At 38.7% G+C, this 13,607-nt stretch overlaps 1 protein-coding gene across 1 annotated transcript in view; it reads left to right on the top strand.

The window, feature by feature from the left end:
* Positions 1-9,133, top strand: part of LOC140171579 (probable ATP-dependent RNA helicase DDX46) — a 68,065-nt gene extending 58,932 nt beyond the window's left edge. Inside the window, 5 exon segments of the mRNA XM_072194855.1 lie at positions 2,208-2,276; positions 2,962-3,144; positions 3,629-3,746; positions 4,836-4,909; positions 6,632-9,133. Of these exon segments, the coding sequence (XP_072050956.1) occupies positions 2,208-2,276; positions 2,962-3,144; positions 3,629-3,746; positions 4,836-4,909; positions 6,632-6,679 (492 nt within the window). The 3' untranslated portion in view covers positions 6,680-9,133.
* Positions 9,134-13,607: the final 4,474 nt, after the last annotated feature.

The raw sequence follows: 13,607 nt of genomic DNA, 5'->3' as shown, positions 1-13,607 counted from the left end.
GGCGACTCCCCTGGGGAGGGACTTTTTACAATTTCTTTATTTTAAGTGCTACGACAGTGCAACCTACATTCAATTAAAGCTTGTGACTTGGACTTTCACTTTTTACACATTTTCTGCCCAATTGGACGACCTTTTACAATTTCTTTATTTTAAGTTCTCAGCAAATAAGGACTATAAGTTTGGCTACACCGATAACATGCGGGTATAGCCGTATTTGTGTACAAATATATAGCCTTCTAGTTCTCCTTCTCCTCCCATCAAACACATCATTCTGTCAAGGCTAGCGCTAAAACTACAAGGGCCCCAGGACCCATATGTGGTACACTTATGGGCCCTCCCCCGTAGATGTGCCTTTTGCCCATCTTGGCCCCAGAGGTCAAAGGTCACGGGCCCCAGGGGCCCAAATGTAAAAACACAAACCATGCCGTTTCTCATCAAATGAAGCAGCCTCAGGGCCGTGAGTTGGTACACTGATAGCCCCAGGGGTACTCTATAAATACAAGTATACATGAGCCCCATATGTTATATATTATGGGCCCCAGGGCCCCAAATGTTAAAAATATGGGGCAACAGATTGACAAGCCTAGCTCTAAAGCTACAAGGGCACTAGGGCTCATATGTTGCACATGTATAAGCCCTAAATTGTAGATGTGCCTTTTGCCCATTTTGGCCCCAGATGTAAAAGGCTAGAGGCCCCAGGGGCCCAAATGTTAAAACAAAGGGCCGGCCGTTTCTCAGCAAATAAAGTAGCTACAGGGCTCAGATTTGGTACACAGATAGGTTTTCAGTATTATATTGTCATATGTACATATGTACTCCATATGTCACATAATATGGGCCCCTGGGCCCCAAGCGCTAAAACATAGGGCCGGTCGTTACTCTGTAAATAAAGCAGCTTTAGGGCTCAGAGTTAGTACACAGATTGCACATGAAAATCACATTGCTATATGTACATGTGAGCCTCATATATTACATTATATGGGCCCTAGGGCCCCAAACGCTAAAACATAGGGCCGGCCGTTACTCAGTAAATAAAGCAGCTACAGTGCCCAGCTTGAGTCTACTGATAGCACTAGAGAATTAAACTTCAACATATGTCCATGGGCTTCATAAGTCAAATATTATGGGCCCCATGGCCCCAAATGTTAAAACAAAGGGCCGGCCGTTTCTCATCAAATAAAGCAGAATTTGTACACAGTAGCACCTGAGAATCATATTGTTATTAACACGCACATACCCCCCCACCCTACACACGTGAGGGACTAAACAACATATCCGTATTTTTTTTTTTTTTTTTTTCTATTTAATTTACATACTCCCTCTGAAATGGTCCCAAAATAGGCTGTTCCGTTTAACTTACATACTCCCTCTAAAATGGCTGTTCCATTTAATTTACATACTCCCTCTGGAATAGTTTTCCCCTAATCACATTGCATAGCCTCACTGTGAATAAGAGAGACTGACAACAGCAATCTATGGAGAGACAACTCCCCTGGCAGGGGACTTTTTACAAGTTCTTTATTTTAAGTGCTACGAGAGTGCAACCTGCATTAAATTAAAGCTTGTGACTTGGACTTTCAATTTTTACACATTTCCCACCCAATTGGGCAACTTTTTACAATTTCTATATTTTAAATCCTCAGCAATTTGTACACAGATAGCACCTGAGAATTATATTGTTACTAACACCCACGCACGCACCCATCCACCCCACACATGTAGGACTAAACAGACAGACCGTATTATATCATAATTGGAAATACCAGCGTGAAGCGTTAAGGCTGTTCCAGTTAAATTACATACCCATTGGCTGTTCTATTTAATTTACATACTCCATCTGAAATGGCCCCAAAAAGGCTGTTCCGTTTAATTTACATACTCCCTCAGAAATGGCTGTTCCATTTAATTTACATACTACCTGAGTAAGAGAGACTGACAACAGCAACCTATGGAGAGTAAGAGAGCGACTCCCCTGGGGAGGGACTTTTTACAATGTCTTTATTTTAAGTGCTACGACAGTGCAACCTACATTCAATTAAAGCTTGTGACTTGGACTTTCACTTTTTACACATACAATTTCTTTATTTTAAGTCCTCAGCAAAAAGGACTGTAAGTTTGGGTACACCGATAACATGCGGGTATAGCCGTATTTGTGTACAAATATATAGCCTTCTAGTTGGTGATTTGTGTTTCTTGTATATTTACAGGTTGACATGGTACAGCAGGCAGCTCATCTTGTCATGCAAGGAGGGATACTGGCAGCTCCTGCCGTCTCAGTAAGTATTAATGCTCTACGTACTAGCCATGCGTTTCAATGGAAAAAGTATTTTCTCAAAATATCAAGAGCTATCTTAAGAACTACTGAATCAATACTAGGCTTGTTTGTACTCATTTTAATGCATTTTACATGCTGATTCCAAATATGATCATGAAAATTTACATTTCTGAAATTTTTTTGAAACTTGTCGTCTGCAGTCGACACCCGCATGAAGAGAGATATAGCATGCCTACCACAAGTACATTGTAAAGGGCAGAACATAATTTCATTTTATTAAAAAAGCATTGTGGCCTTAAGGCCAAATTGAGCAATTTTTACATTAAAAGACAACAAAATATTACAAATACAAAATATATAAACAACAAATTTAAATTCAAATATTGCAAGATAAAAGATGAAAAATATTGCACATATAAAGCAAAAATGGATATTGCCACATATTAAAACATCAGCATGCAGGTGTGAGTTGGGGGTGGGTGGAAAAAGGGCACACTGGTGAAAGATTATGTTAATTATACGATGTATTTTTAAATACATTAAAATTACCATCGAGCTTGCCACTGTTTTTCCTTGTTCAGAAGCTACATTAGCCATTAGTATTTGTTAAAAATATAATTTTATTGTGCTATTTTTCTATAGCAGCTCTCCTATGTTTGATGTCATTCATTCTTTTCATTTTATAGACATTGTCAATAGCTCAGCAGATGGCAGAGAAACTAAACGCCAAGCTTAATTACATCCCTAAAGCGGAGGAAGACGTACCAGAGGGTGATGTACCCGTCAAGAAAGAGGTCTTTAGAAAGTATGAGGAAGAGTTGGAGATCAATGACTTCCCACAAACTGCAAGGTGGAAGGTCACGTCTAAGGTATGTTGTGGAATGCGAGGGCATGTTGGTATATTCGTCTCAGGTTTAAAAGGGATCAGAGGTCATTTTTCTCACTAATTTTACCCATAATGTCAAAGTAATCCACCTTAAGGTATGAATAACCTGCACGCATTTATGATAGTAACCTTATTTGTGAAATGGACCCACAAAAACTCACTTCAGTTCAACCCACAATGCATTTCTTTCATTTCAATTTTCTGTACTGATTTGCTATCTAGTGCAGCATGGGTCGATTGTGAAGTTCCTCAATGAACAGAGCAAATCCAGATCTTGCCGGTTATGTTTATTGCTTGACTATCAACTCATGTTTGGCCAGTCTATTCTTAACATAAAAACAAATGGAACCTGTGCAAAGATCCCTTTGTAAAGGGAACATGTACAAAGTAGTAGTACAATGTATAAAACAATAGACTTGATAGCAAGATTGATTCCATAATGATCAGTTTTTATTTGGTTTTTGCAGGAGAATATGGCCCAAATCCAAGAGTACAGTGAGGCTGGTATCACTATCAGAGGGACATACTTCCCACCAGGCAAAGAGCCTAAAGAAGGAGAGAGGAAACTTTACTTGGCTATTGAAAGTAAGTATTGATCTAATGTTGAAATAGATTGAGATTATGCAGGATATTTTTTGGTTTATCTGGAGAGAAAGAGAGATTTTTTATATTATTTTTAAGGGAGCAGCATGGCACACTGGTTAAGGTCTTTGCTTTTGGTGCAAGAGGTCCCGGGTTCAATTTCCCTGCAGGGCCAAAAAAAAAAGAAAAAAAAAATTAATTCCGCTCTCCCCATGGCTCATCTGGTAATGGCGGGGCAGATGACCCATGACAAAAGACCTTGTTACAGGCGGTTCCAATCAGGGTAACAAGCCCGATTGTTGGCTACACTTGACTGTCCTGCAAAAATTCCCCGACCGTCTACGGCAACCCCCTTCGTTCACCAGGTCACTTGTGCCTGGCCGAAGTTTTGTCAGCGTTATCTCCTAGATTTCAGCTGTTGATGCCTAGATGCCTGTTTAGACTTCAAAGGTAGCCTCCTATCTACTCCCTATTTCAGAAATATACAGTACTATTATACAGCTATTATATTTTGGCATTAAAACATTTTATCCTGTTTTGCCAAATGAAACAGCTAAATCTTGATAATCCGTTAGTTCTAACTAAATTTTAATTTTTGGAAATCAGGGCGTTTTACGAGGTCATTCAAAAAGTTTACCTCCATCGTCACATCTCTGTTATCTTGCGTGCCACAGCTAAATTGCATGTTTTTTCATGTTTACCCTTCAGTGCAGAACTATTAAAATTTATTGGCTGGTAGAACTAACTAACGGATTATCAAGATTTAGCTGTTTCATTTGGCAAAACAGGAAAATATATTTAATCCCCAAAAATTGGTGCTGCAGTTTTCTAGAATGGGGAGTATATAGGAGGCCACCTTCGTACTCACTCACTCACACATCAGGCCGTTTCACCCACTGCTGTGTGAAGCCCTCCTCCAGCATTTCCCACCTATGTTCCTAGCTGCTGATGCCCAAGCTGTTGTACTCATGAAGGTGGTGATGTCATCTCTCCAACGTCTCACTTGGGAGGAAAACTTTGTGTGTTCGTCATCCCTTTTTATCATACATGCAACTATATCAACCTGTTTTCATATCTTTTGTTACCTCATAGGTACAAGTGAATTGGCTGTGTCTAAAGCTAAAGCAGAGATCACAAGGTTAATAAAGGAAGAACTAATCAGACTTGTAAGTATACTATTCAATGTTCATTCTGATATTGTATGTTTTGCTTGTAATAGTCTAAACCCTAACCTACTGGAGGTTTTGTGGGGAGGGGAACGAAAAAAGGAAGGATGGAAGAAGATGAAGAGAAAATTTGTTTTCCCGAGTGCTGTTTTGAACCCCGCCTCTTGTGCTAGACACAGCGGAGAACCTTGGCTGGCCAAGCTTTTTGTGCTTATATGTGGCACGATCTGGTCCATGGGGGCCAAAACTGGCAGATTTGAAATTGAGATAAAGGCAAAAATATGGAATAAAAAACAATAAAATACATAAAAAATACACATCATAAAACTTCAGAACTTGAGAACCAAGAATGTTAGACCTTTGGTGTTTTCAGTATAATGATAGCCTATTCTTATTCAATGGGTGCGTCTTGTAAAGAATTCACGTAATTTGATTGGTTTTCAAGTGTATAATATCTCACAATAGTTGATAGTGATATTAGTCAGGGCGCGCGCCGCCACGCAACGGCGGCACGCTTGTTGCTCCTCAATGATCGCGCAATAATGCGTTCGCGTAATACATGTGCGAGAACTAAAACGCGATTCGGCGGCTTAGATGTTCGTGATGTCCTCACAAAAGTAACTTAATTTTTGTCTGAAAGAAGGCAGTTTTGCTCGCAAAAATTACATTATAACTGAATAAGAATGAGAATAAAGATAGGATTTTGTCTTTTGCCTATCCAATATCGTGTCATAATGGATGGGCTGGCCAATATTCCACTACTCAAAATATTGGCCAGCCCATCCATTATGACACGATATTGATAGGCAAAAGACAAAATCTATCTTTTATTCTCTAAATGTTTGTAAGGTAATAACTGTTGTAACTCAATTGTCAAAAATGCCTCCTTTGGCCCCCATGGAGCAGATATGATGTGTGTTCGCATGATGATGCAATCACATCAAGTGAAGATGCTTGCACTCGCAGTTACTTGGTGCTGTAGCATTTTGCGGATTTTGGTATGGTTAGGGTTAGTTTAGCTAAATCAAAATGATCATAAATATCATAATACAGTGGAAACTCTTTAATACAAAATTTGTGGGGCCACAAAATTTAGTTTGTCTATTAGGATTTTGTCTTATCCATCACATATTACATAGGGATTCAGCCTGCCAGGGACCTGAAAATCAAGTTTGTCTTATCAGGTTTTTTGTATTATCAGAGCTTGTATTAACAAGTTTCCACTGTATTATAAAGGTGATTCAACAACAGACCTGGAACTTTTTTAACTTTTAGCCGGGACTTTTAGCTGATTTCCTCTTTTTTTATTCCTGAAATGTATGCATTATTTGTTATTTTCAGTCCAATTTGAGCTTTTTTAGCATGATTTTGTGCTATTTTCCTCTTTTTTTAAAGCATTTTCCTCTTTTTTTGACAAATGATCAGTTTCAGGTCTGCAACAATTTATTGACAGCTAGGAGCACAAAAAGACCAATTGCAATAGCTGCCTTGAGCACAAAAGGGTTACCAGCCTTTGGTTAACCTTAGCAGCTAATCATTTTGTGCATCAAGCAGCTATTGCAGTTGAACTTTTTGTGTTCCAAACAGTTGATATATGGTTTATACAGTTATTGTCATTACATGTGGAAGATTTGAATTGAAACAAGGTATTTCTCGAAGATGAAATTTTGTATTTTTTTAAAGCACCTCTCAATAATTTACATCTCGTCTTGTTCTTTTCAGCAAAACTCATACCAACCAATCAACAAAGGTCGCTACAAAGTGCTGTGAAATCACACAAGATGTTCTGTATCTGCTGGATTCTCAAATGTATGTGGCATTGGAACTTCATTGTCAAGGAGGGTATCTGAAGAAAGTACTTATATTGTTGTTCAAATCTTTTTTTACCTACAAGCGATATTTTTGCCAACCGTTTCCTGTGCAGATGAGATGACATGGATATACACATTACCCTATATTCCAGACAAATACAGCACTAATTATTTTGGATTAAAGAAAATATTATCCAGTTTTGCCAAATGAAACATAGCTAAATCCTAATCCTTTGGTTCTAACTGGCAATGAAAGTCAAATTTTAATGTTTGCCTTTTTAGGGCATTTTTCGTATGCTGTGACAATCAAGCTCAAAGACTTGTACAAAGACTAATAATTTTCAAGTTATGTATTCTAAATTGTGGAAAACACATTTTGTAATCTATTTCATAACTAATTATTAAAAATAATGTAAATTTATTAACTAATTCTTAGCCTATATAGATTTGTGCCAAGTCTTTGAATTTTGTGACTACAATTGTAAGAAAACATGCAAAATTGACAGTTTCCTCAAATTGCAAAAATATTAAAGTTTGAATTTTATTGACAGTTAGAACCAACTATAGGAGTAGGATTTAGCTCTGTTTCATTTGGTAATACAAGATAATTTTTTTTTTTTCATTTTTTTTCTGTGGAAGCGGGGGTAGAACGTAATTAGTTTATTTTATGCTTTGTACTTCAGGGGTAGTCAGAAGACCACATGTGACAAAGCCTTGAAATAAGTGAATTGGAACCAGGAGCAATTTGTTTTTGAACATTGCTCCTGGTTCACTGGGATTTTACAAGAAATATGAGCAATTTGTGGCTTTACAATTGGCAGATTTGCTGCCAGCTCCTGCTTATTTCAAGGTTTGCATGTGACCCTTGACAATGTCCAATGCGACCCACGAAGAATACTACACAAAAATAATATTAAGCTGTGGCAAAATGAATTGCTTAGGGTTGCATGCAGCTGAAAAAGTAGGGTTGGTCAGATGAGAATCAATGCATCGCAAAAGACAAGGCCTGAAAATACCCGACCATCACTGCCTGTGACACCGTTAGTGCGCCATCAATTGACCAAATTGTGTTAGCTTCCGGAAAATGGTGACCAACAGTTGCAATGCAGAGGTCGATTTTGATTTCACTGTGAAATTACATGAAGATTTGTAGATTATCAACAAATCAGCATAACTTGGATATTTGTTTTGTTTTAGATAGGGACTCTTATTGCTCCCTGAAGGGTGGGGGGGGGGTGAATGTGGTCAGGAAGCGCTCATCAAACAATTTCCCACAGCCCTATCAATATCAAACAAAAGTTAGTAATGTTGCTTGTCAAGCTTCCAGTTGAAATACATACTCCCCCTGTGGAAGACATGACCTTAATCTCCCATACAGGGAGTGTGAATTTCATATCAGGTTACCTCAGTGGGTGACTCCATTTGAAATCTACACCCCCTGTGTGGGAGATTAAGATCATGTCTTCCATAGGGGGGTGTATGGATTTCAACTGGAATAGCCCAATGTGACCCTCAGGTACACAAAGGTTGGCTACCCCTGGTGTACATGTACTGTACAGCAACGTATTTGCATTTTCATGAACATATTGTGAATTTTACGTGAAACAGCAGAAGCTGAAAATATTAATTTTTAAATGTGTTACATTTACAAAAGCTGCACACTGTTTAAACAAAATGTTTGTTTTTTTAAATATTTATGAAAAAGGTCATGCCACAAAACTATTGTTTTCCAGTAGTGTTTTTACTAAGACACAACCAGTTTCCTCTTGGACGAGTCAATGTGGTTCATACTAGGTGTGAACAACCTAATGCCTATGTGGTACCTTTTCTGCATTTGGCTTTCTGGTCATCTACATTTTGTATTGGTACTCAGCAGACATTTATCATGAACTGATGTTTGTGTGCTTTGTTTCACCTCCTGTTTGATAGTGCTGTCACACAGTTGCACTGCAAGCATACCAACAAACCGCCCTTGTATGTGTTTGTATACACTCTGGGTTTGGTTATCAAGTGCGATTTGATACTGTGACCAGCAAAATATGCGCCTATGTCATCACTACCAAACTTGAGCTGACACACTGTATAGTTATGGATATGTATGTATTATTACAAATATATGCAATGGAGCTGTAGCGCTTACAGTGGGTTATTGCTGTTGAAATCATATATATCCCCTATGAAAGGTGTGACCTTAATCTTCATACACAGGGTGTCTGGAGTTTAAATAGGGTTATCTGAATGGGTGGCTCAATTTGAAATCTTCATCCCCATGACCTGTGCAAAAATTAAGGTCATGTCTTCCATAGGGGGTGTATGGATTTTAACTGGAATAGCCAAATTGTCAAGGTATCTGCAGAAGTGAGGGCTGAAATGAAATAAAATTGTGTGTATGACACAAAAGAGATGGAGAAGACACTCTAGTTTGATCTTTTTGAAGTTTATTTTATTATATTAAGTAAACAACTCTATAATGAACATGGTAATCAGGGAAATGAGTCTTAATGTCAAATATATTCATTTTCTAGCCCTGCAAAAATGCTACATTTTGATGCAAACCCCATGGAAATTGACCTTCTGGTTAACAATTTATAGGTAATATGTCAGTTGCTGCAAATAATAAGAAACAAAGAATATGAGCACCTTTTTTGCCAATAACTCAAAAATCAAGTGACATTACACTCATTCCCCTATATCGCATCACATTATTGTATTTATACACTAGTTTACAATTACACTGGGTGTAGTGGCAAATTACACCCATAAATGCATTAATGCATAAATTCTACCATTATTAGGCGATGAAATGAATGGATGTTTGAGTCATAATACGTTTTGTCCATGGAATTTAGCGATCATCACCGACATGACTGATGCAAGTTTTAAGCTCACTCACACGATATGGCATGGAAATGTTTGCATTTTTGTCGTTTTTTCATGGAAGAATTGGAAGAGGCGTTTATAAAAGGGGAGTGTTTATTACAGACAATACGAATACGGTACGTTCAATAATCAAGGTGAAGCCATTTAAACACATCTTGAAAATAAGCTACTTGAACTGTACACAAAGCAAGACATTTTTGTCCTCTCAAAACGTCCTCAATACTTGTTAAGGCCGGCGTCGACAGGTCCTCTGTCGGAATCCTGTTGACAAAATGAATTATGTCAACATATCGACAGAACTCCGTCCATGGCGACATAGTGCAAAGGCAATGGCCGGTGTAACTTCGTCAGGCAAGCTCATTTTCACTCAAAATATTGGCCATTTCCAATGTATTTTCAACCAAATGCAATGCCAAATCTTACCTTTTACCTACTATTTCGCCAATTTTTCATGTTATTTGCCTTCAGGGTCATACTTTTGGCAGTATTCTGCCTTGTTTTCCGGTGTAAATTGTACACTTTATCGCTACATGCTGGCTATGAAGATGGCCATCTTGGAAATTGCTGAAATTGCCGACAGCTAGTGCTTCTAGATATTTTTAGGTTAAAATTTTAAAAAATTTCCTAAAATCATGAAAAAAAAAGTCCTGGTATTTTTTCGGAACCCAAATGTATGTCGACACACTGTCGACGTTAAGATACAAAATAATGTCGACATGCCGACATCAAAAAACGGTGCCGATGCCAGCCCTAATACTTGTTAACTCCGGCAACCGGGGACGCACACACACATGTCTGAGAAAACACCATACAACCGGGACACACACATTTAATTTTTACTATCCGACCGGGTCACATTTGAAAAATCGCCATCCAGCCAGGGACTGTCCTATACAGGGTAACTGCAGACACATGTTTTAACTTGCAATTTGGGCCAACCGGAGACATCCTAACAACTAGGGACATCCGCATCATGTGTGTGTCCCTGGTTGGGGGGTGGTTACACATGCAATCTTACTCGTGTTAAAAGATGATGTTGCATATTAAGTCGTGTTTAAAAATAATGCTGCATAGCATAACCATATTGTTCTCAAAAATGTTTAATGATACCTAGACAAATTCTGTACATTTGTTGTGCGGTTTACCATGTCGCTTTCTCATGAGAAGACTGATGTTCTTTCCTCTTTGTAGCGCTGGGGTGAACAGATATTAGTGACTAGCAGCCGTACAACACAAACGCTCAAGACTATGGATAAATATATAAATGTTTCGCAACGCAAGAAGAAGAAGATTGTGTCACATTCATGAAATAGATGCATTTGTAGGATTGAAAGTTTAAATCAGGTTTGATTTATGATTGCCAAATCCAAGAGTACTCACATATTTAGACTTTCGCCATCTTGGCTGATGGCTTCTTCAGAATGACCACTGGTGATCCACTTTTCCCGATCAGGAGCAATTGCTTCTCTGATGAGTCTAGTTTGCTGGTTTCCATCTTTCTCGAGTAGTTTAGGCTCTTCCCAGTTGATGACATGATTAGGGGGATAAAACAGTCAACCGGGACATCGGTAGTTACTCCCTTGATCATGTATATGATCCACTCATAAGAACTCAGCAACCGGAAGCAGTGGTCAATCCCGCGGGAAAAGTGGATCACCAGTGGCAGGGTTTTCTTTAAGCATTTTGCTGAAGGGGTATTTTCAAATTTTTTTGACCCTTTCAATTGTGAATTTTTCCTCTGAAGGAGTCAAAACATTGCCCAAGGGGTATTTTTTTTATATTTTGAAGACATTTTTAACAATAGGGGTGTTTTTGGAGCCATAGGCGTAGATCCGGATTGGGGGGTGGGGGGATCTCCCCAATATGTTGCCAGGGATGGTCCATACAATCATTCCCCAATGTTGACGCCTGTATGTGGGTTTCTGACCAAATTAACCTCATATTTGGCCATTTTAGGGAGTGTTCATAAATACTTTGGTGGGGGGCTGAAAATTTTTAACCCCCCTCTTCGCGAACCTAAAACTTTTTGACCCCCCCCTCTTAATGGACCTAAAACTTTTTGACCCCCCCTCATATTAGGTTCAAAACTATTTTGACCCCCCCTCATTTGTACACTATTTTCGCCCATGATGGGGATGAAAATGCCCGGTGAAAATGCCTAGGCTTTATTGTGACAATGTGCACATACAGCGCGCAAACGTTTTGTATTTTACACTATTTTGGCCCATGATCAGGGTGAATTTGGGTGGAAAAGGGTTCCTTGCCCTATTCTTTTCCTTTGCCCTCCAGATTTTATCTTTCATTTTTCATTCATCTTTGTCATGGGGGCACTTTCCCCACTTGCCCCCTGGCTACGCTACTGCCGAAATGGGGTATTTTGCTATTTGCTGGGCCAGTTCGTGTGATCGCGAAGCGCAAAATTTTGCAATTTTACCCTATTTGGGCCCAAAACATGGCGCTTTTCGATGTGCTAAAAAAGTTGCATAGGGCAGTTATTGGTTTTTTTTTCTCCTACTAGGATCTTTAGGGGGATGTCCCCCATGGAAAAATTAGGGGGTGGAAACGTGTAGGCCTACCCCGGTTCTCCAAGATTCCTCCGCCTATAATTGTAAAGCAACATGATTTAGTTGATAATAAATTAATAATCTGTACTGCATGAAACATTATTGTAAAAATTGTCAACACTAAAGAAGAACAAAGTTATTGCAGTCTTTTGGTGATTAAAAGAGCAGATCAGAAGGAACTGACACAAACCTCAAAATTAAGTTATAGACAACAAGACAATTTTAACACTTCATACTTATATTGAATGACTTTTCAAAATACATAAAGGGCCTGATCAAATACCCTTATCTGGAATTAACTTTTGTTCTGGTTTTAGGGGAACATTTTGCGCGTAGCGCGCAAAAAAATTTCAGGCTATTTTATATTTTTTGCTTCAGGACTAATGTTGCTAAAGTTTTACACCCCCCCTCTACGTGCCCAAAAACTTTTTAACCCCCCTGTTCATACACACAAAACTTTTTAACCCCCCTCTTCAGAACTCCTAAAATTTTATGACCCCCCTACATATTTTCCAGCCCCCCTACCAAAGTATTTATGAACACTCCCTTAGCCCCAAAAGTGCACATTTTTGCGCGCTTCTCGCGAATTTATTCCACTTTTGCACCATATTTCAACAGTTAAGCTTCAAAATGGCAAAATTTGTTGTACCATAAACCTATTCTTTCTCCAAAAGGTGCTGGATTCACTATACTTCAAGACACCCCCCCCCCCCCCGAGTCAAAAAGAAATACACCACTGTTTGGAGCAGTGGCGGATCTAGAGCAGTCAGAAGGGGGTGGGGCAATTTTAGAAGAAAATAATAATATTTAAAGATGCCCCCTGAGAAGTAAGAAACTTTTGCAAAATGAAGACCTAATTGAAGCAATTTGGTGGATCATTTTGGCATATTAATGTGTAAACATTTAGTTTAAAAAAGCCGAACATTTGTGAAATGAGCAGTCCATGGAGTCTTTCGTGGACGGCAAGTTTTCCCTATTATGGTAGGCCTATAAATTGTGTTAAACATAAATTGGCAAATGTCGAAAGCAGAAGTGAAAGTGGCCATGTTTATCAACTACGCAGGGTGATGTCCCCCCCCCCCCTTAGAACTTTGAAAATTTTGCAAAATGAAGACCTAATTGAAGCGATTTGTTGGACCATTTTGGCACTATTACTGTGTAAAATTTAAATTTGAACAGTTGAAAAGCTGAAAATTGTGAAATGCCGGTCCATAAAGCCTTTCGTTGTCCTACATATCGGGAGTATAGGTCCTAAATGCCAAAAGCCGAGAATAAATACACAATATCAGGTGTTTCTCTATTCAATTCTTGCAATATCTGAACGCGTACGTTTTCAAGATTTTGTACGCATTGGACTTTGGAACTAGGGATTTAAAGGAGTCAGACAAGTGCCTGAACGCGTAAATACGCGTGTTTTGTGCGTTAAAGAAAACCCTGACCAGT

Source organism: Amphiura filiformis, chromosome 15 (genome assembly GCF_039555335.1).
Source record: "Amphiura filiformis chromosome 15, Afil_fr2py, whole genome shotgun sequence".
NCBI lineage: Eukaryota > Metazoa > Echinodermata > Ophiuroidea > Amphilepidida > Amphiuridae > Amphiura > Amphiura filiformis.
This window is presented reverse-complemented; position numbering and strand designations above follow the sequence as displayed.